At 44.2% G+C, this 24,490-nt stretch overlaps 1 protein-coding gene across 4 annotated transcripts in view; it reads left to right on the forward strand.

Annotated features, from left to right (window-relative positions):
- Positions 1 to 24,490, forward strand: part of STOX2 (storkhead box 2) — a 424,566-nt gene that overhangs the window by 351,900 nt on the left and 48,176 nt on the right. For all 4 annotated transcript variants that reach the window (XM_033943202.1, XM_033943220.1, XM_033943212.1 and 1 more), the window contains one exon: positions 13,412 to 13,564. In XM_033943202.1, coding sequence (XP_033799093.1) covers positions 13,412 to 13,564 — 153 coding nt within the window. The remainder of the gene's footprint in view (positions 1 to 13,411; positions 13,565 to 24,490) is intronic.

The raw sequence follows: 24,490 nt of genomic DNA on the forward strand, positions 1-24,490 counted from the left end.
ACTGTCTTAGTCTTTAGGACCTGGGATTGGGGAGAGATGGCGTCCTCAGTACTTTATAATGCAAGTGAAACAAGGATTTGGTCAGACTTTTGAAGGGTCTGCAGAAAAAAAATATTGTTTAGGCCGGGGACATGAGACAGCAGGAAATGGGAACTTTTCTTCCTTCTATTTTTGTGAATGGAAAGGCTGAGGATGTCAGAGAGTTCAGTTAAAATATGTGCTTTATAAGAAAATATAATAATGTGTTTTATAAAGTTTATAGCATAGCTGGCCTACCCGATGATATGTTCCTAGTGGTGGTGGTGGCAGCGTGTCAATGTGTTGAGAGGAAGAGGTGGTCTGGGAAATTCTGCTGAGCAAACTCCAGGCCCATTTCCACCCCCCAGTTAGTCCACTCCACTCAACTGGTTCACACACTGAGTGGGTCTTTGGGTGTTGTTTTGGGATCTCTTCCAGTGGTTTATCAGTATTTCCTTCTGGTCCAAGGAAGGAAACTTTGTTATCCTTAGCATTGACCTACAGAATATGTTTGTAACAGCGCTGCTTGTGTGGCATTAGGCTATGTAGTGATCGAAAGAAAAAAACAGACCTTTGCACATTTTTGCACTATATTGTGGGTGTATGAGGAGATTCACATTTCCTGCACAGCTAAGTCCATGTGAAGTTACCTTGTGCTGTATTTGACATCTAGCAAGGTCTCTGTTTGAAATGAAAGATCTAAACTTAAAAATGAAGTGGCCAGAAGTTATGGTAAAAGCAGATAGTGTAGCTGGTTTTAAGAAAGATTTGGACAAATTCCTGGAGGAAAAGTCCATAATCTGTTATTAAGACATGGGGGAAGTGTCTGCTTGCCTTGGATCGGTAGCATGGAATGTTGCTACTCTTTGGGTTTTGACCAGGTATTAGTGTCCTGGATTGGCTACCATGAGAATGGGCTACTGGGCATGATGGACCATTGGTCTGACCCAGTTAGGCTATTCTTATGTTATGTTCTCATCTGTAGGGGCCTTTGTTTTCACTTCTTATTTTAATGTATTTTTTTTTTGGGAACTTATCAGTGTTTTTTATAATGTGAACAAAAATGGAAGAGAATTAATGTGTGTGGGATGAGGGAGTAACTAATTTCTTCAGCTAAATAATTCAATCCACTTCAAACAGACATAGGAGAACTCACGCACCATTCACACACCCTCCAACCAAAAACGTCAAAAGAAAAAATGTTCGACAACCTCCTAGCCATTCAAGCTGCAACACTCGACCCCCAACTCTACAACCAATTGACATCGACCACAGACTGCAAAACCTTCAAAAAGAAATAAAAACACTTCTATTCAAAAAACACATAAAACCGAACTAACACAATCAGAACTGTCCCAAGCATCACCTGCAACTACTCCATATGTACTTCTGATGTCATGACAATTCAGACATAATTTATGTTATGTTATGTTTGGAATATAAGAAAATTTTCACTGCCTGTTTCTATTCTGACCATTTATTCCGTTTCATGGTCATTACAAAAAATATTTTTTTACATGGGGGGGTGTCAAAAAATGATGGGCCCCGGGTGCCACATACCCTAGGTACGCCACTGTTTGTAGTAGTTCTTGTAGAGTAGTATATAAGGTTCTCTGTACAGATATGAATGCAGCATATTAGCATGACTTATTGAAAGCTGGTTAAGCAGATAGGTGGGCAGCATAATAATATAGTACTTTGGCTGTTCAAAAGCGCTGATAATGATTTGTTTGAGTTTCCAGCACCATCAGAACTGGCAGCCTTCAATTGCTTACCTAGGCTTTTAATCCTCTTTCTATATACGAGCATCCCAGTGGTTAGGTAAAAAAAACATCTCTCTCTCCAGAGCATGCTATATGCACACACTAATTTTGAAGACTTTTACAAAGAGGGTGCCAGCATCTAGGCACCAGAACACTGGCATATATGTGCATGTGTGTACATATTTAGATGAATGCCAGTTTTCTGGCACATGGTGCACATGAATGGAGTTTGAGCAGAGTGTGGGCAAGTCACCCAATTATGTATGTACTGTATATTATAGAATACTAGAAACGATACACATGTTTTAGCAATCTAGGTGTGGGCATTTGTACCAGCTTTATGGCTGGTTATGCCTAAAATATACACCTGTATTTGCCCTGCTTTTTTGTTAAGCTCTGCAACGCGTTGTCAGAGGTTGTGGTAAGAGCGGATAGCGTAGCTGGTTTTAAGAAAGGTTTGGACAAATTCCTGTTATTGAAAAAGACACGGGGGAAGCCACTGCTTGCCCTGGATTGGTAGCATGGAATATTACTACTCCTTGGGTTTTGACCAGGTACTAGTGACCTGGATTGGCCACCGTGAGAACGTGCTACTGGGCTTCATGGGCCATTGGTCAGCCCCAGTAAGGCTATTCTTATGTTATTATTCTATAAAACAAATTAGACACCAAATAGTCACTTCTGTATAGAAATATTCTTTAAGAAGGTAAATTTATAATAGGTCACTTGGTTTAAGAGTGCAAGTAGGTGCTTATTTCAGTGCTATTTTATAAAGACATATAGGTGCCTTTATAATACTAGTGTAAGCAGTAGAAACAGTGCCTACTGGCAAAGTATACATCATCACTTATTTATTTATTAGGATTTATTTACTGCAATTTTGAAGGAATTCACTTAAGATGGTGCGCAACAAGAATATGTCAAACATAAGCAATAGGAAGCACAAAGAGTTTTCAAGTTCCAGGTAAATGGACTTCAGTTTATTGATGAACCCGACATGGACTGTGTTTCAGCATACATTTTTGGCCCTGGAATCCAGGATGTATAGGAGAGGATGGGGGCCATTTGCCGCCTACTGCTGACACTAGAAGGGCATATGGACAGGATGGAGCATGACATGGGGGTGCCTTTTAGCTGCCCAAGGCTATGCTCCATTCCAAGAGCCAGACCCCCTTCCAAGGTCAGAAGTCTGACCCCCCCTCTCCTGAGGCAGCTTATGCTGCTCATGGGGGCCACCTTCCCCATAACAATTGTAAATAGCCATTTTAATTCTGCCCCCTCTTTCCCACAATTAGCCTTCCCCATTTTTTGTTGGACCCTTACTTGCACCCCCCCCCCCCATTTTAATATATTTTATATTTAGATACCACTTATGGCCTAAGTGGTTTACATTCAGGTACTCAAGCATTTTTTCCTATCTGTCCTGGTGGACTCACACTCTACCTAATGTACCTGGGGCAATGGGGGATTAAGTGACTTGACATCCACAAACTCAAGGGACAAAATATTCAACTCACCACTACCCTTGAAAATATCAACTTTACTCTTCCCATTTAAGAAGTAGTCTAAACCTTTATTGGCTTACAACTCATTAATGGAATGAATGTTAAAGCATCAAAAAAGATCTGTGAAGATTTTCTAAAGGAGGAGGAAAAAGCCTCAGACTCGCCTCTGCTGCCAATTAGTATGCACCTAGGCTTTAATCAGAACTACCTCATCGGTATAAAAAAACCCTCCTCCATCCATTCCTCCAAATCTTTTACTTTATCTCAGATATATATAAAGGTAAAATTCTTTTAAATTTTGATTTAATTATTTGTAATACCAAAATTCATTCATTCAAACCACAATGTTGAGAGCCAAACTTCTGAAACACCTAATACAACAGCTGTGTCTGGGTGCGACCATAAAATTGCTACCCGCTAGTGTTAAATTTATTTATTTATTTTATTTATTTATTTAGATTTATATCCCGTTCTCCCAGTAGCTCAGAACGGTCTACAAGTAAACATACACAGTAGAAGTAATTAGGCAAATAAGATGTACAATAGGTTTAGGTGCTTGGACATACAAAATTGTGCAGTATTTATCAGGGTACAAACAATTTTTCAGAGTACAGACAATTTATCAGAGTACAGACTAAGAGAGGACTATACTGAAATTTAGGAGAAGTTAAATAGGGGAGAGAAGAGAGAGGTGGGGTTTAAGGGGGGGTGTAGACTGAGGGAGATCTTTAGTTGAAGAGGAGGGTCTTTACCACTTTACGGAATGTCAATAAAGAGTTCTGTTGCCTGAGTTGGGGGGGGAGTTTATTCCAGAGATGTGGGATGAAGTGGCTGTAGGATCGTTTGCGGGCAGTTTCTGAGAGGAGGGACCTTCCAGGGGGAATGCATAGGCGTATTTCTGATTTTGAGCGGAGGGAGCGAGTGGGGGTGTAGATGGGAAGCTTAGATTTTATGTAGGAGGGGGTGGTGGCATAAATTCTCTTGTGGGCTACTGCTAGGGCCTTGAAAGCACAGCGCTGGCTAATTGGGAGCCAGTGTTCAGTGCGGAGTGCTGGGGAGACGGGATCATGGTAGTTGAGGTTGTGTAGGAGGCGGATAGCTGCATTTTGGACACGTTGGAGGCGTTTGAGATTATTTTTGGTTAGTCCATTAAATAGGGAGTTACAGTAATCCATTCTGGAGAGGACATATGCGTAGAGGAGTTGGGCGAGGTCAGGTGTGGAGATGTAGGGTTTGATCCTTTTCAGTTGGCGGAGGTAGTAGAAGGAGGTGGAGATTACTTGGGATATGTGGGCAGATAGGGATAAGTGTCCATCTAAAGTTACTCCTAGGCTGCGTACCTGATCTGTTGCCGTTAGTAGAGTGGAGTCCCATGCTAGGGTAGGACGTGTGAATTTGGTGCTTTTTTTCCTGATCCATAAGAGTTCTGTTTTAGTGGCGTTTAGTTGAAGTTTGTTGTTTGACATCCAAGTTTTCATATCAGAGAGGCAATGTTGGAGGTTAGTAATTTGGGACGATCGGTTCTCGCCTAGTGGGAGGAGCAGCTGGATGTCATCTGCATAAGAGTGGATTTTAATGCTATATTTCTGCGCTATATCAATGACAGGTCTGATGTAGAGGTTGAATAGGAGGGGGGATAGAAGGGCGCCTTGAGGAACACCATATTTGATAGGCTTGGGGCGAGATTTGTGTGTTCCTAGTAGGACAGTCTGGAACTGCGTACGGATGCGTGTTAATAAGAAATGTTTAAAAATCGTATTCAATTATCATAAACACTCATCTCTTTATGCTCTCATTCTGCATCCTTATTTCGCCACAAATGCTCCGTATGATACGGCTAAGCACTGCTGTTGTAGGCAAGTCTGCTTAGCCCAAGCCAACGATGGCTAGCCAGCATTTCGCTAAGCTGCGTCAGGGCATGCAAAGTTACGCTGAAAAATATACAAAAGCAGACATACAAATTCAAATTACAAACTCGTCTCACAAAAACTTAATAACTCCTTATATTCAGGAAGAAACATTAGTACTTCAGCACTTAAGCTCTGTGCTCACAGGCATTGCAACAATGGCTACCTCCGGGTCAGATCTTGTGTGCTAGGCATCTAGGATCACAATGATGCCCCTCTTGGAGCCATCCACTAAAATAGCTCCCTTCTCACTAGAGAATGACATGGTGGCGGTTTACCCGCGGCTACCGCCTTTAGCCGCGGGTAACCCGCCGGAACGGTGAAAGAAAAAGAGCAGTCGCTGCGGGTACGGGGACCCTATGATCCAGCCCCCCCTCCCGCCCTTGTCCAAAATTTCCCCTTCTTTTCCTCCCTCTCATCCCCTGCTCCAACATATCGCATTTCTTGTTCTTCCTGACTGCCCTTCCATCTAGCATCTTCCCCTCCCCAGGCGCTGGACTCAAGTCCTCCTCGGTTCGAGTCCACCTTAGTGCATTTGCTGCTTTTCATAAGCCGATTGACGGGAAGCCTATCTCTGTTCATCCTGTGGTTTCCCGCTTCATGAAAGGCCTTTTCCACGTTCATCCGCCCCTTAAACCTCGGTTTGGGATCTTAATGTGGTCCTTGCTCACTTAATGAAACCCCCGTTCGAGCTAGCGCGGGCTCCCTTGAAGTATCTTACTGGGAAGGTTGTGTTTTTTATTGCTCTCACTTCTGCCCATCGGGTCAGTGAGCTTCAAGCCTGGCGGACCCTCCTTTCACTATCTTCCATCATGATAAGGTGTTTCTCCGTACCCATCCTAAGTTCTTGCGTAAGGTTGTTTCTGAGTTTCACATCAACCAATCCATTGTTCTTCCTGTGTTTTTTCCAAAGCCCCATTCTCACCCTGGAGAAGTGAATCTGCATTCTCTTGTTTGTAAGCGTGCACTGGCCTTCTACATGAAGCACACCGCTCCTCATCGTACTGCTCCCCAGCTGTTCATCTCTTTCGATCCTAATCACTTGGGTCGTTCTATTTCTAAGCGAACTATTGCTAACCGGTTGGCCATTTTGTTACGCTCAGGCTGGTCTCTCCCTCCCGGGTCGAGTCACTGGCCACAAGGTCAGAGCGATGGCGGCGTCTGTTGCTTTCCTCCGCTCGACTTCACTTGAGGAAATCTGTAAGGCTGCCACTTGGTTCTCAGTTCATACGTTTACCTCGCACTACTGTCTGGATACTTTCTCCAGGCGTGATGGCCATTTTGGCCAGTCCGTTTTGCAAAATCTGTTCTCCTAAATTGCCAACTCTCCCTCCATCCCATTTTAATTAGCTTGGAGGTCTCCCACATGTAGAGAATATGCTGCCTGCTTGTCCTGGGATAAAGCACAGTTACTTACCGTAACAGGTGTTATCCAGGGTCAGCAGGCAGATATTCTCGCAACCCCTGGCTTCTTTGCTAGCTATCTGAACTGAGGACACGCTGAGGAGACGCATACCCTAGACCGGGCGGGAGGGGCACTCGCAAGCTTGAAGGTCTTCAAGCAAGTCTGCTTGCGAAAACGTCCGCTAGGGGGCTTCGTCGGTGACATCACCCACATGTAGAGTATATCTGCCTGCTGTCCCTGGATAACACCTGTTACGGTAAGTAACTGTGCTTTCTGTGCAAACCATATAGAAAGACAACCACCTGTAGTGTGTTCAACCCCCAACACACCATATTCACCCATTAATAGAATGAATTAAAAAGCGGTATGAAAATTTCAGGTGCTAGAGGGGAATTTCTGCCCATGGTGGTGATCTGGTTCCTGGATTTGCTGAATCTTCTAATAAGGAATGTAGTATGTCTCCACTTCATTTTTTCTAGCCTTCCCCAGAACATGGTCTAAGTAAAGTAATGAGACACACTAAAGTGCAAATGAGTACAGCTGGCCCATGCTTCGGGATAACATACCTCATTGAATTACCCAGGCCTTTAGCAGCTAATTCTATAAAATGCATAAATAATTAGAATATTGGCATAAATTTGTGTATGTACATAAGTGCCAAATATCTACCTAAATGCTGTTCTGTAAATGCATACATATCTTATATAGTGTACGTTTGACAGGTGGACATGCGTTGGGTATGGTTGGGACACACAGTTATGCCTGTAAATTTTAGACTACTATAATTTGCAAACGTGTTTAAAGTTTAGGTGTAAGTGCACACATCTAAATAGATATGTATTTTATCTGTTAAGCTAGTATTCTATGAAGGAAGTAAGCATCTACTTTCCTGTATAGAATAGAAACTCTCTGCACACATAAAAATAGGCACATTGTTATAGAATTGCCCTCCACATTGTGTGTGTTGGGGGGGGTGCTTTTTGTCTTCCTTGAGACTTGAAGCAAAGCAAAAAGAAGTACTGTAAATTAATAAAACAGCAGTCCAGCAGAAATGGTAAGGGCAAAAAAAAAAAAAGTTACTGAATAAGCATGAGGTAACCACAGTGGAAAAATGGAGAGTTTAACTGATGAAGGACTGTGTGTGAGATTGCAATAGATAAGAAAACTGAGAAGTCTGAATGGACCTAGCCATCTTAATCCGTGTTTCTAACGATGTAAAGATAAAGTACTGTAAAACTCATTTTCATCTTAGGAGGTCTGTGTGGGGGGTTTTTTTCCTCATTGGCAAAAGAAGAAATATAGTTCAAACCATCTTTTGAAAATTGATAGCATTTGAACAAAACACAGCAACTGACAAAAGCTATTTTCTGAATGCTAGTTTATATATTTTTTTTCTAGACTTGGAACTTAGATATTTTAAAGCCACTCATTGTAATTTGATTTCTAGGCAAAGCTGCTTAATGTAAGCAGCAGTCAAAGTTAATGGGAGCCATATGCCAGTGCTTCATTCCTTATATATGAGTGGTATGGTCTTCAAGTATTTTAGGAAAGGACCCGTTCATATTTGGGAACAGGCCTTTCCAAACAAGATTGTAGTAAACATTCTGTTTCAAATGCTGTTTCCACATATAATTAGTCATAATGCATTAATCAAATCATAAACCCCAGATATGTTCTGTTTCTGTCATCAGAGAAGTTGTTCACTTTAACTGTCATCACAGACTGCCTGTAATTTTCTAGCATCCATGGGGTATTTAAGATAAAAACTTGGCAAATTAATAGCTCCAGCAATAGGTTTTGGCATTCTTTCCAGTTGATCTGCTATAAAGATTACAGATGTGCTTTTCAGTTTTTATAAGCTGCAACATATCTGAAACAGATGATATTTATGGGCATCAGTAGATTTAAATACAAAGTTAATTTTGGCATAGTGAAGAGAAATGAAGCTTGCTTTATCATGACGATGAGTGGGAGCTGAATAACACCAATTTGACTTCATAGGAAGTGAATTGAGACCACTTTTTGGGGGACTATAAAATTGCTAGGTTCTTGTCTCCATATTTTTCTTTTTATCAATATCGATCAGCACTTATTTATCGCTTTATCCCCAAAAAAGGTCCAATGAAATTTACAATTTAAGAGAACCAATATGGAAGATACATTTATATATATATATATATATATATATATATATATATATATACCGTATTTGCCGGCGTATAAGACGACTTTTTAGTACCTTAAAATCCTCCCCAAAGTCGGGGGTCGTCTTATACGCCGGGTACAGTTTACATGCCCTTACTTGCGGGGCTGGATGTACTCAGTCGCGCGGCTCTTCTTCTCCCTACCTTCTCTGCTTGCAGCACAGAGCCGAACGGAAGTCTTCCCGACGTCAGCGCTGACGTCGGAGGGGAGGGAGGGCTTAAACAAAGCTTAAACAAAGCCCTCCCTCCCTCCGACGTCAGCGCTGACGTCGGGAAGACTTCCGTTCGGCTCTGCTGCAGGCATGGCAGGTAAGGAGAGAGAGAGTACCAAGAGAGAGGGGCGGCCGCCCCGCCCCGGTTGCAGCACAGCCGGCCAGGTCCCCTTACTTTTGTGGCACTTCCCCGACCGACCGATAACAGCCCGGGTCCGACAATCCTCCCTGCCCTGTAGCCGCGAATCTAAATTACCTTCTTACAGCAGCTGTAAGAAGGTAATTTAGATTCGCGGTTAAGGGCAGGGAAGTTTGTCGGACCCGGGCTGTTGTCGGTCGGTCGGGGAAGTGCCACAAAAGTAAGGGGACCTGGCTGGCTGTGCTGCACCCGGGGCGGTAGAGAAGGGGGGGGGGAAGGACTCTGAAAGCACTTGAAGACAGAGGAGGGAGAAGAACGCTGAAAGCACATGGGGGAATACAAAGGGGTGGAGAAGGAAGAAGGGGTCGTCTTATACGGCGAGTATAACACAAAACTCTATTTTTTAACTAAAAGTTGGGGGGTCGTCTTATACGCCCAGTCGTCCTATACGCCGGCAAATACGGTATATATATATATATATATACAATACAAATTCCATAAACATGGAACAGTCCATTAAGCGTTTAAAATTTCACAAATTAAAAAGTCTTCAATTTCTTACAAAAGGATAAATACTTTGAATCAGTCCTGATAAATGAAATAAAGCTTTCCAGAAAGAAATCACTCGGAACAGGAAAGAAGAATTAAACAAGCTTTTGAAACATATACCTTTGGAAGAGGGAAGATGAAGCAACAGTTGATCCTGCAGTCGAAAGGAACACCTAAACAATGGCATGTCTAACAAATTAATCCCAAATTTAGAAGTAAGACCATAAAAAGTTTGAAACATCAGGTATGCTAATTTAAATAATTATATGTGCCCGCATAGAGAACCAGTGTAATTTAGTTAAAAAAAAAGTGAAACACTTTCAAATTCCTAATCTGAAAGATTAGTTAGGAGCCATCAACTCATGCTTGAGTCATTAGTTAGGAGCCATCAACTCATGCTTGAGTCCTACCAACTTGATAAATTATAGATCTAAAAAGAGATCAGGTTTGTGTTAGTCAGGTAAGGTCCTCCATCATCATCCCCATGGTTGTTTTTAACATTGCCAGCCATCTGCAGGTCACCCTCTTTGCCTAGTTCCTTTGATCTTCCCAAACATAATGTCCTTCTCCAATGATCTTTCTCTTCTGTCAGTGTGACCAAAATAAAACAGTCATAACTTCATCATTTGGGCTTTGAGTGACATAGCTGGTTTGATCTCTTCCAGAATCAATTTATTAGTTCTTCTGGTGGTCCAAGGCATGCATAAAATCCTTCTCCAGCACCAAAGCTCAAGAAAATCAATCTTTTTTCTGTTTTGTTTCTGTAATTGTCCACTGAGAAAATGAGTGTGTGGACAAGTCTGATCTTCGTTTGGAGTGCTATTTCCTTACCTTTGAATATTTTGTCAAGAGCTTTCATTGCAGAGCGACCCAATGCTATTCTGCGGAATATTTATTTTATTATTTATTTCAAAACTTATACCCTGTTTAAACCGAAGCGGTTCACTAGATACATACACAGTTTTTAAAAACAATATAACCAATATTAAAAAAAATTCTCCAACAGTATTATTAAAGTAAGTAACTTTCAAGAAAAGGACTCTAAAAATAAAGTCATTGGTAACACCTTTTTAAATCTCTGAATGTCAGAGAGCATCCTAAGTGACCCTGTCAGATTATTCCATAGTAGCACCCCTGCCACTGAGATTACTGATGCCCTCATTTTTGTGTAATGTACACGTGTCATCCCTTCACTAACTACCCGTAGTGTCCCCTTCTCACCTCAGGGCTCGACCTGGTTGATATACTTCCAGCATCTGAGTCAAATACCAGGGGATATGAAAGTGTATCACTTTAAAAATCAACAAAAGAACTTTATAAACAATCTGAAATTTCACTGGTAACCAATGAAATCATTTCAGTAAAGGCGAGATATGATGGAATCTGCTCCCTCCACGGATCAACCAAGCTGCTGCATTTTGAACAACTTGCAAAACTTTACATCTGGCAGCTGTAATCCCCAGAAGCAATGCATTACAGTAATCTAATTGTTGAATGATAGTTTGCACAGTGATCCAAAAATCATAATGTGGCAACTTATCTTTTAATCTACTAAGCACTCACATCTGGAAGAAAGCAGACCTGATCACAGTCAATACCTGTGCCTGCATACTCAAGGTAGCAACTAACCCATCTCCCAGTATCTTAAGTTGCTTATGTATTGGAATTCTCATATTATTGATTTCAGTATATCGTGGCCACCTAGAGTCTTCTTCCTTCCCAATCAACATCACATCAGTCTTTGCTAGTTGCTTCTTTGTTGACCAAAGAGCCCAGGACATTGAAATACATTACAACTTCTACTCTGTCGCCTTCAAGCTCAAAATCTTCATTGTTTTCTGTGTTCATGATCTTCATCTTGTTTATGTTCAGTTCTAATCCCATGTTATGACTTTCGGATTTGACTTTTCTGAGTAGATCCAGCATTTCTTCTTTGCTGCTGATCATGAGCATTGTGTCATCTGCATAGTGCAGGTTGCTTATATTTCGGCCATCAATTTTGAAACCAACGCTCTCTTCTTACAAATGTGCTTTTCTGAAGATGGCTTCGCTGTAAAGGTTGAACAGGTAAGAAGGCAAGATGCATCCTTGTCTGACACCATGTGTTATTGGAAAGCAATCAGTGTTGTCATATTCTGTTCTCACTGCAGCTTCTTGATTTTCATGGAGACTCTTTATCAGCTGAGTTATGTGTTTGGGTAGTCCCATTTGTGCTAGAGTTCTCCATAGTTTATCATGATCCACACAAAAGCTTTGCTGTAGTCGATGAAGTAAAAATATAGGGGCTTTTGGTATTCAAACACTGGCAGTAATGTCTCTTGTTCCTCAACCTTTTCTGAAACCAGCCTGAAAGAATAGTCATGCTAAAATATTCTGAATGAGTCGGAATTTATACATTAGTCTAGAAGATGTAGAGAAATATAGTGAATTGCTGTAATCGAGATATGGTAAAATTAATATCTGGACTAATAAAGTAAAACGTGCTTTATAGACATAAAATCAGATTAGGCATAGCTGTTTTAGTTGGAAAAAATGTTTTTCTCAATAAATGATATATCTGAGACTCATAAAATAAGGAAGAGTCCAGAATGATACCCACTACTTTAGATGTATCTTCTACTGGTAAAAATGTGCCTGAAGATAGAGGAATGTCATTAGGAGCAGTTATTATCTTTAAACCAAAGAACTTTAGCCGTCTTAGTATTCAATGTTCTTGATCTTATTCCTGAATTCTCTTTTTTTGCCTAATGTACTTCAGTATAGTTCTACATGGTTTTGAGAAAAAGTATCCTCACTATTTTATGCCCAGGCCCTCTTATTTTTACCTGGCCATCCTGCCCTCATGCTGCATTCCACCTTTGCAGAGGCCTACAGGAAGTTCTGTTGAGTGGTCTAATTTGCACAGATTTATAGTGGTGCAAGTGACTAAGGGCTCCTTTTACTAAGCTGCGCTAGTGGTTTTAGTGCACGCTAAAAACACTAGCGCTGCTTAGTAAAAGGAGTCCTAAATAAGAGGAGCTTTGACAAACCATCTGGGAATGTGGCACAAACTATAAAAGAAAGGAGGAATGTTAATGATTTGGTTTAGTTTATGAGCCATATGAATTGTCTATAAATATTTTGCTAGTATTTCTGCTTTTACAATCACTGCTAGTCATTGCTGCTGAAATTAAACCCTGTTTTACATGGAAAGTGCCAATATTTGATGTTTCAGCTTTGGTCGGTAGTATTTTGCTGGTATTTTTTGCATGTAATTTCTCCCTGGGGAATTTATTACAGCATTTCAATCACTAATATATCCAGAACCCTTTACTTGATTTTATCATTTTTGAAATCAAGAATCATTTTGAGATTATTACACCTTTTCAAATATGTTATGTTATGTTATGTTAAAAATATTGTTTAGTTGATACTTTCATCTAAGGAGCTATAAATAAATAATCTGTGATGATACTGAAAAATAACCACTTCCAATATCACAGCATCCAATATCAGAGCTGTGATATTGGATGTGGTTAAAAATATTGTATAGACACTTCTATCATGATGTCCTTTTCATTTGAATTTTCTCTTAATGCTATTTCATCTTGTGACCCCCTCCAGACTCCTGATGTTCACTAATGGGCCATGCCCTTCAGTTTAAGAGCTACTGTCTTCAGAAGAGTTTAAGTGAAATGTTTCCTTAACTCATAAACTTTGGTTTTTGCAGGTGATGTGTCGCCAATCAGTATGTCTCCCATCAGTCAGTCACAGTTCATTCCTCTCGGGGAAATCCTTTGCTTGGCCATTTCATCAATGAACTCTGCAAGAAAAGCTGTCACACAAGAAGCATTAATGGAGCATTTAACAATCTGCTTTCCAGGTAACTACCACTTCAGCACAGACTAGTTTGATCAGTCATTTTTCATCATTTTAAAATTGTTTCTTAAGACATACTTTTATTTTGTACTTGATGTTAGGGCCCTGCAGTTTTTAAAACTTATCTCCCATAATTCAATGTAAACTATTTCTTGTAAGCTGAGATAATTAATTGCTATGTTTACGACCTCTTTTACAAAGCCGCGCTAGCGGCTGCACTGCGCTAACGGCACCGAAGCCCATAGAGATTTAAAGGGCTTCGGGGCTGTTGCCGCACAGCAGCCACTAGCACAGCTTTGTAAAAGAGGCCGTTAGTTTATATGTTGAATATACTCTGCTTTTGCACATGACATTATTGTCCCTAACAGATCTGTAGCATATTTAGCAAAGTCATTAGCATAGTCTGTAGCATATTACCAGGTCATTGGCAAACGCCATTGTAGATTACAAGCAAAATACATTTTAAAATAAATGTTCCATTTTATATTCAGCCAGAGGCTATCAGTGCTTTTTTAAGTACTGACCTTTGCTAGCTAAATTAGACCCAGAGATTTCTGTGTTGGAAATGTACAGGCAGCTGTGTTGAATATCCATATCTGACCAGACATGTGCTTGTTGGCTGGACTTCTGTGGGTCCATATTCATTCAGGACCCATATAAGACATTTATATGGGTCCTGGCTGAGTATCAGCTGGGTGGGTCCTGGCTGAGTATCAGCTGGGACCTGAGCAATTGGGAAACTAAGTTGTTTCCCACACACACATACATGTAGCATCCCCTCCCAGCCCTTTTTACCAAGAACAGTTACCACCCTCCTACCAGAAAAGCACCCTTTCTCACACTCCTCCCCCACCTTGCCTAGAAATGTGCCACTCCCTCAACCCCCCCCTGTAGGCCACCCCCCGGATGGTCTTTCAAGAAGTAATGATTCTAACTCACTCCTATTCATGCCAGCTTCAACCTCAAAGTAGTTGCTGCAATTTCTGGTGGCAGTGGTAACATGAGACAGACACTAGAGGTCACAGTATCCATTTCAAGGCTGGAGCAGGCATGGCAATAGCAACTGAGGATTGCTCCTGCCTAGAAGACCTCTAAACCACCAGGGTATGTTCAGATTGATGCAGGAGAACCTACCCATAATACCCTGGGACAGTTGCTAGATGTCACGGCAGCCGTTTTAAAACTGGAGTCAGCATGACAGGTTCAAATAGGGGATCACTTTTGCCCAGAAAACCACAAGACCACTAGGGCATGTAAAGGTAGGTCTGAAGGAGTCTACAAGGAGTGGGGTTAGGGATGGGACTGCTTACAGGAGGAGACACTTTTCTTGGCATGGGGTCCATGAGAGTGGGCGCTGTGCTTGGTGGCTACACTTGTGGAGGAGACCAGGAGGGAGCACCACTCTTTTGATGGAAGGACTGAGAGGAAGGCCAGCTCATGTTTGGGGAGGAAGAGGGGAGAACCCAGCAATATTCATCCACAATCTGGAAGTTAAGCAGGTGTCATCTGGAATTCATGCTTGCACCTACATAGCTAAGTGTCTAAGAATAGTTTTTCTGCAGTTCTATCAGTTCAAGGTGACAATATTTTGGGGGGGACAAGGTGGAAGAGGTAGCAGACCTCAGAAACAAACTGATATAATCAAGTTCCTGTCTCAGCCCACTCCTTGTGTGGCTTCCATATCTTTGAGGTCGTCGGGTGAAAGTCAAAAGAGTATTTTCTTTCCATACTCAGCAATAGGCCCAGCCTCCAAGCTCCTGTCCTCGGCATTAGCAGACTCAGAAGATCCAGCCAGCTCCCCAATTTAAGCAAGGGACAAGCTTTTGTCTGGCTCCAGCATAGCATAGTCAAGATAAACGTACAGTATTTGTCCCAGAAGACCTGCTGGTAGGAGGAAAGCTGAATTTTTTTTCCAGGAAAGATAGCCCTTGTAGCCTCAGATTGGTGGATTCTGCAAATACATGTAATTAAAGTGGGTTACACCCTCAGTTGGCATAAGTTTCCTCTAAATTGCCCACTAGGAGTATCAAACTTCAACTCTCAACACCAGGAAGTGCTTACAGAGGAGCTCTCTTCTCTTCTAAAAGCCCATGTGATGAAACCCATTCAACCGGGAAAGAAGGGAAGGAATTGCATTCCAAGTAATTCCTCATGACCTAGAAGAAGAGGGTGGGGGGATTCTTTCCCATCCTAAACTAGGGGACCTGAACAAGAATCTGATCAAAGGAAAGTTCAGGATGATTTCCCTAGGCACACTTCTTCCTGTGATTCAGAAAAGATGAAAAAACTGAAATTTGGGGTATTTTTTTCATGTTCTTTTGGGGAATAAAAATTACATGAGAAATCTATACATGCCAGTTTGAACAGCTGCACATCTCTATTAAGTGTGCATAAAGAGGAGAGGAGAGAAAAGGGAAGGGGAGGAGGTATTAAGCAATCCTTTGAAATATCTGCTTTATCCCAGGACAAGCAGGCAGGTATTCTCACTAGTGGGGTGATGTCATCCGACAGAGCCCCGATACGGACATCTCGCAAGCATGTCTTGCTTGAAGAAACTCAGAAGTTTCGAGATGCCCGCACCGCGCATGCGCCAGTGCCTTCCCGCCCGATGGTCCTGGCGTGTCTCCTCAGTTCTTTTTCTTCCGCGGAGCTGAGAAGTCTGTCTTTAATTTTGCGCCCATTGAATCTCTTTTTTTGCCTTCTGTTTTGCCGCGGGTTGAGTTCTTTTGGCTCTCCTGTGCATTTGTTTATTTCTTTGATTTCTTTTTTCAAAAAAAAAAAATTTTTTCTTCCGACACCGGGTCGGCCGCGTGGCTGGGGCCCCGCGCCTTCGACCTTGCGGCGGAGCTTTTCCGGCCTATGTCCCGGCCGATCACTGGTTTTAAAAAGTGTAGCAAGTGCCAGCGCGCGATTTCGCTCACGGACCCTCATCGACGCTGCTTACAGTGTCTAGGACCAGATCACTTCCCGAAATCGTGCCGGCCTTGCTCCACGTTGACAGCGAGAGCGTTTAAGCGCCGCTGTCTGCTGTGGGAGTCCATGTTCAAGATGGAAGCTTCGTTGGATCCGTCAGCTTCGACATCGACATCGACTGGTGCTTCGACTTCATCGGCGAAGCCCTCTGCCTCCCCGGCTGCTTCGGGCCTTCTGAAACCGGCATCGTTCACGCCAGTTTCGGCCTCGACTTCGGCGCCGGTGCTTTTCTCCGTCTCCTCGGAGCAGGTATCAGCCCCTACTGTTCCACCGGTGGTGCTTAAAGTGCCGAAGGCTGGCAAGCAGAAGCACGCGGCACCGAAAGAGCGCGGAGACCGTGCGGAAGGGCCCCCTTTTGGTGCGGATCCCTCCATATCGTTGCGGTCCATACTGGAGGCTCAGTTTGTGGAACTCATGACCACCATAGGTCCCCGGCTGATTGCCTCGATCCAGGGTGACCTCCCGGTTCTGGTTCTGAGGGGCGGCCCGCCCCCTCCTCCTCCGCCGCGCCGCATGACCTCGTTGCTCGGCGAGGAGGAGCGGCAAGCGGTGTCCGGGTCCTCGAGGCGGTCCTCGGTTAGTGCTATGCCTCCTTTGGAACCGATTCCCTCGAGGAAGGCCTCCCTTAGTGATATTGCCTCCCTTGGAGCCTATCCCCTCGAGGAAAGCTTCCCTTAGTGACCTGTTATCCCGCCCCATGACACTGTGTGGCGTCCACCTACGAGGCCTCCCAATCCTGGGCATAGCAGAAAGCAGGACGAGTTCTTCCGAACCCCCTATCAAGCATGGGTGGCGTCGGTGGAGGCACCAGCTCTTCCGCCTCTTCGATCGACGGCCTCGAGTCCGATCTGCTCCTTGGAGGCTTCTGACCAGGTTTCTCACAGACAGGCTCGATCCCCTTCCAGGCATCGTGAGGGGCATCGATCCAGACACTGACACTCTTCGAGGCATTCCTCTCGACACTCGACTGTCTCGCCCCAGAAGAAATTGCCTCGGTTGGGGTATGCTGCTTCGGCTGGGTCTCCTCCTCCGGGCCCGGAGTTCGAGGAACCCGAGGTTTTCTACTCACCCTGTTGCTCACAGGCCTCTATGGAGCCCGAAGCCTCATCTTCTTCTAGCCCTTCTCGTAAACCGGCAACAGCGGACCAACTGTCTTTTTCCTCATTTCTCAGACAGATGGCGGATGACATGGACATTACTCTCGATGCTGGATCTCGATACTCCAAGGAGTACCTCGACACCATGCACTTGCCTCGTCCTCCAGCCGAGTCCTTGCGCCTCCCTCTGCACAAGCTCCTCGACCAGACCTTCATGAGGTGCTTTGAGTCTCCTTACTCTATCCCTGCGGTCCCTGGAAAATTGGATGCTCGGTACCGCATGGTGCATCATAAGGGCTTCGAGGGTCCTCAGCTTTCTCACCAGTCCCTCCTGGTCGAATCCTCGCTCCAGCGGTCTCATCCTGGCCAGGTCTATGCTTCAGTGCCTCCGGGACGCGAGGGCAGAACCATGAATAAGTTTGGTCGACGCATCTATCAGAATTCGATGATGACGTCCCGAGTCCTGAATTACAATTTCCACTTTGCCGCCTACTTGGAATTTTTTCTGCCTGTGCTTCGGAAATTCACACAATACATCGAGTCCCAGGCTCGGTTTGAGTTTGAGGAAGTGGTTGCTTCGCTGTCCCAGCTTCGTCTTCAGTTGATGCAATCTGCCTATGATGCTTTCGAGCTCTCGGCCCGAGCAGCAGCCTGCTCTGCGGCGATGCGCCGGTTGGCCTGGTTGCGGACCATTGACATGGACCCGAATCTTCAGGACCGCCTGGCAAACGTCCCGTGTGCTGGGGCGGATCTTTTTGACGAATCCATCGAGACAGTCACGAAGAAATTGTCTGATCATGAAAAGTCCTTCCAGTCCATTCTTAGGCCGAAGCCTAAGCCTCAACAGTCTCAACCCTCTCGTCCACCATTGATTTATCAGCGGTGTTATCAACCGAGGCAAACTCCGCCTGCGAGGCAACCGGCGAAGCGACAGCCTCCTCAGAAGGGTCAGCCAAAGTCTCAGTCGCCTGCTGTCCCTAAGGCCACTCAGCCTTTTTGACTGTTTCGTCGAGGGCATAACCAACCTCGTTCTGCCTCCCCCTGTTTTTCCCATCGGAGGGCGCCTCCATCATTTTTATCCTCGCTGGGAGGCCATAACCTCCGACCTCTGGGTTCTTACTATCGTCAGGGAAGGATACTCTCTTCATTTCCATCGGGTCCCTCCAGACCACCCTCCAAGTGAGTATCCTTCCAACTTGACACAGACCGCCCTTCTTCTTCAGGAAGCTCAGGCTTTGCTCCGGCTTCGTGCCGTAGAGCCGGTCCCGTCGGACCAACTGAACCAGGGGTTTTACTCCCGGTACTTCCTTGTTCCGAAGAAGACGGGCGACCTGCGACCCATTTTGGACCTCAGGGTCCTCAACAAATTCCTAGTCAAAGAGAGGTTTCGCATGCTGACCCTTGCTTCTCTCTACCCCCTCCTCGAGCAGAACGACTGGTTATGCTCTCTGGATCTCAAGGAGGCCTACACTCACATTCCCATTCATCCGGCCTCACGCAAATTCCTCAGATTTCGGGTGGGACATCTGCATCTGCAGTATCGAGTGCTTCCTTTCGGCCTGTCCTCGTCTCCCAGAGTATTTACGAAGTGTCTGGTAGTGGTGGCCGCTGCACTCCGGAACCAGGGTCTTCAGGTATTTCCCTACCTCGACGACTGGCTGATCAAGGCTCCCTCGGCCTCAGGGGTCATCTCAGCGACCCTGTCCACGATTCTGTTCCTGCAGAGCTTGGGATTCGAGATCAACTTTCCCAATTCTCATCTACAACCTACACAGTCGCTCCCCTTCATCGGGGCGATCCTGGATACCATACGTCTCGGAGCATTCCTTCCCCCTCAGCGCATTGATGCTCTTCTTCATCTCTGCCAGTCTGTATCTTCTCGCCAGTCCATCACGGCGAGACACATGATGGTCCTCCTGGGCCACATGGCCTCTACAGTTCATGTGACGCCGTTGGCCAGACTCCATCTCAGAATTCCTCAGTGGACCCTGGCTTCTCAGTGGACTCAGGTGTCGGATCCGTTGACTCGACATGTCATCGTCACTCCTGCTCTTCGGCAGTCTCTGCTTTGGTGGATGACCTCTTCGAATCTATCCAGAGGTTTGCAGTTTCACACTCCTCCCCACCAGAAGGTTCTCACAACCGATTCCTCGACCTATGCCTGGGGGGCGCATCTGGATGGGCTTCGCACTCAGGGATTCTGGACCAGTGCGGACCGACTCCATCAAATCAATCTTCTGGAGCTCAGAGCCATATTCAATGCTCTTCACGCCTTTCAACATCTGCTTCACGACATGGTGGTCCTCATTCGCACCGACAATCAGGTCGCCATGTATTATGTCAACAAGCAGGGGGGCACGGGCTCGGCCTCCCTCTGCCAGGAAGCTCTCAGAGTCTGGGATTGGGCAGTTCGCCACAACACCTTCCTCAAAGCTGTCTATATTCAGGGAAAGGACAATGTCCTGGCGGACAACTTGAGTCGTCTTCTCCAGCCTCACGAATGGACACTCCATTCCGAGCCCCTTCATCAGATCTTCTCTCAGTGGGGGACGCCTCAGATAGACCTCTTTGCGGCTCCCCACAACTTCAAACTGCCTCTATTCTGTTCCAGGATTTACACTCCTCATCGTCTCGAGGCGGATGCCTTTCTGCTGGATTGGGGGAATCGCTTTCTGTATGCGTTTCCTCCATTTCCTCTCATTCAAAAGACTCTGGTCAAGCTGAAGTCCGACCATGCCACCATGATTCTAATAGCTCCTCGGTGGCCCAGACAAGCTTGGTTCTCCCTTCTACTTCAACTCAGCAGCAGGGAGCCATTCCTCCTTCCAGTGTTTCCTTCACTGCTTACTCAGCATCAGGGATCTCTACTTCATCCCAACCTGCAGTCTCTCCAACTGACAGCTTGGTTCCTCTCAACGTAGCTCCTCACCAGTTTTCTCAAGCGGTGAGGGATGTCTTGGAGGCTTCCAGGAAGCCGGCTACTCGTCAATGCTACTCCCAAAAATGGACTAGATTTTCTTCATGGTGTGTTTCCAATTCTAAGGAGCCTCAGCGAGCCTCCCTATCCTCTGTATTGGACTATCTTCTACATCTGTCTCAGTCTGGTCTCAAGTCGACATCTATTCGAGTCCACCTAAGTGCTATTGCGGCTTTCCATCAGCCTCTGCAAGGGAAACCTCTCTCTGCTCATCCTGTGGTTTCCAGGTTTATGAAAGGACTTTTTCATGTCATGTCATGTCATTTCATGTCATGTCAATCCTCCTCTCAAACCACCTCCAGTGGTTTGGGATCTCAATGTTGTCCTTTCTCAGCTTATGAAACCTCCTTTTGAGCCTCTGTGAAAGGCTCCACTAAGGTTTCTCACTTGGAAAGTGGTTTTTCTGGTGGCCCTCACATCTGCTCGCAGGGTCAGTGAGCTTCAGGCCTTGGTGGCGGACCCACCTTTCACAGTATTCCATCATGACAAGGTGGTCCTCCGCACTCATCCAAAATTCCTACCTAAAGTGGTCTCTGAATTTCATCTCAATCAATCCATTGTACTTCCAGTGTTTTTTCCAAAGCCTCATTCTCATCCTGGAGAATCAGCTCTTCACACTCTGGACTGTAAACGTGCTTTGGCTTTCTACTTGGATTGCACCAAGCCACACAGAACTGCTCCTCAACTTTTCGTCTCCTTTGATCCAAACAAGTTGGGACGACCTGTATCGAAGCGCACCATCTCCAACTGGATGGCAGCTTGTATCTCTTTCTGCTATGCCCAGGCTGGATTACCCCTTCCCTGTAAGGTCACAGCCCATAAGGTCAGAGCAATGGCAGCCTCTGTAGCCTTCCTCAGATCGACATCGATTGAGGAGATTTGTAAGGCTGCCACTTGGTCCTCGGTTCATACATTCACCTCTCATTATTGTCTGGATACTTTCTCCAGAAGGGATGGACAGTTTGGCCAAACAGTGTTACAAAATTTATTCTCCTAAGTTGCCAACTCTCCCACCATCCCATTGAGGTTAGCTTGGAGGTCACCCACTAGTGAGAATACCTGCCTGCTTGTCCTGGGATAAAGCAATGTTACTTACCGTAACAGTTGTTATCCAGGGACAGCAGGCAGCTATTCTCACGTCCCACCCACCTCCCCTGGGTTGGCTTCTCTGCTAGCTACCTGAACTGAGGAGACACGCCTGGACCATGGGGCGGGAAGGCACTAGCGCACGCGCGGAGCAGGCATCTCGAAACTTCTGAGTTTCTTCAAGCAAGACATGTTTGCGAGACGTCCGTATCGGGGCTCTGTCGGATGACATCACCCCACTAGTGAGAATAGCTGCCTGCTGTCCCTGGATAACAACTGTTACGGTAAGTAACATTGCTAAAACTGTAAGCAAGCAGACAGAAGCCATTTTTGCTGTTTATATGGTTCCATGTAAATAATGACTAGAAAGGATTACTAATACCCAGTATGGATAACAGTTATAAATTACTATGCATTAAATAAGAAGCTTCAATAATGTAATGAAAAAATAGAAATATGTGAACTGTGTTTTTGTTTAGCTTAGGTACCAGGCTGTTATACTGCCCTCCACTGGAGAGCAGTAGAGCAGTATAAATAATTAAATATAGGAAAATATTAAATACACTAAAATACAGGATAATAAATAGATAGAGAGAGAGAGAGTAAAAATAAAGTGAATCAACTAGCAGAAAGGTAAAATGTAACAATAAATCAAGAGGCAAAGAAAATGAACTTCACCTGCTGGTGCACTGCGGCCACAAACTCAAGCCTAGCATCAGGACAACTCACCTAAAGCCTGTTTAACAATAGGTTTTCAAACTTGCCTTAAATCTTGAGAATGAAGGTTCACAGCAATGATGGAGCTAGAAAGTAGAATACTGAGTGCCATGTACAATCAAGGAGCACCAAATATGGTAAAAGAAATTGCAAGACAGTTCTTAGTCTGTGAGCGAAGAGACCTAGTGGCTATATATGGAATGATCATGTTAGATCAGTTGGGCATTTTCAGTTTTTTAGTTAGGACACACCTGACAGATGATGCTCATATATGTAACACACTGCATAAAGGATGTTTAAATATCTATGTGGCATAAATGCGCATGAGTTGAGTCTCTTTCATTTGAAAGGAAGTTCTGGAATGAGAGGGAATAGAATGAAGTTAAGCGGTGATAGGCTCAGGAGTAATCTAAGAAAATATTTTTTTTGCAGAAAGGATGCATCAAATATGGTAGATGTGTGGAACAGTCTCCAGGTAGAGGTGGTGGAGACAGAGACTGTCTGATTTCAAGAAATCCTGGGATAGGCAGGTGGGATCTCTTAGAGAAAGGAAAAGATAATGGTTGCTGTGGATTGGCAGACTGGATGGGCCATTTAGCCTTTATCTGCTATCATGTTTCTATATTTCAGACTGTATAAAATAAGAGAACAGGTGGGTACAGAGAATCAAACAGATATGTGCATGGCCTTGTTTTAACCACATTCACAAAGTACAACACTAAGTGAAATCAATAAGATTACAGACTATGCTGAAGAAAGAGGAAGCAACCATGGTAGATTTGTTACAGAAGCTAGCTTTGAAATCAGTAATCAACAACTGGTGTAATAATACAGCACAGGGACTGAATTCTATACATAGTGCCCCAAAAATTAACACCAAAAACCCGCATATGTGCTATTCTATAAGTGGTGGCTAAAGTTAGATTACATTACATTGGTCCTTATATTCTGCAACAACCCCAAAAAAGTTCAGTGTGGATCACATTAAAGAAAAAACAGCCAAGCAGATCCTGGGAATTAAAAATGTAACCAGATAGGCCAGATTCCCAAAGGCAGGGATTCTCTAAACATGGTTGGTGGCCACCTTAAAAGCAGCTGCTGATTACATATTAATCACGCAACGGTGCCATTTAGAGAATCGCACTTCTGGCAAAGGTAGGTGCGGACATGTAGGCCAGGATTTTCACTCTTTCTTGAATTCAGACAGTCTTTGTTTCCACCACCTCTACCAGTATACTATTCCATGCATCAACCACTCTTTCTGTAAAAAAAAGTATTTCCTTAGATTGCTCCTGAGCCTATCACCTCTTAACTTCATTCTATGCCCTTATTCCAGAGCTTCCTTTTAAATGAAAGAGACTCACCTCATGTGCCTTTATGCCACATAGGTACTTAATCGTCTCTATCATATCTTCCGTCTTTCGGCTAAAGTATACATATTGAGATCTGTAAGTCTCCATATGCCTTATGACAAAGGCCACACACCATTTTAGTAGCCTTCCTCTGGACCAACTCCATCTTTTCATATCTGTTTGAAAGTGTGGACCACAGAATTGCACACAATATTGTAAATGAGGTCTCACCAGAGTCTTATACAGTGGCATCAATACCTCCCTTTTTCATACTGGCCATATCTCTCCCTATGCACCATAGCATCCTTCTAGCTTTCACCATTGCCTTTTGACCTGTTTGGCCACCTTAAGATCATCACATCTCACATCTCCTGGTCCTCTTTTGTGCACAAAAAATCTTCACCTCCTAAACTGTACTGTTTCTTTGGGTTTTTGCGGCCCAAATGCATGACCTTGCATTTCTTAGCATGAAATTTTAGCTGCCAATTTCAGACCATTCTTCTACTCTATTGCAGATTTTAGAATCATCTGCAAAGACGCAGATCTTACCCAACAGCCCTTCAGCAATATCACTTACAAAAATGTTAAATAGAACAGATCCGAGAACCGAATCATGAGGCACACCACTGGTAATATTCCTTTCCTCAGAGCGATCTTCATTGACCACTACCCTCTGTTGTCTTCCACTGAACTAGTTCCTGACCCAGTCCATCACTGTGGAGCCCATA

This window comes from Geotrypetes seraphini, chromosome 1 (genome assembly GCF_902459505.1).
Source record: "Geotrypetes seraphini chromosome 1, aGeoSer1.1, whole genome shotgun sequence".
NCBI lineage: Eukaryota > Metazoa > Chordata > Amphibia > Gymnophiona > Dermophiidae > Geotrypetes > Geotrypetes seraphini.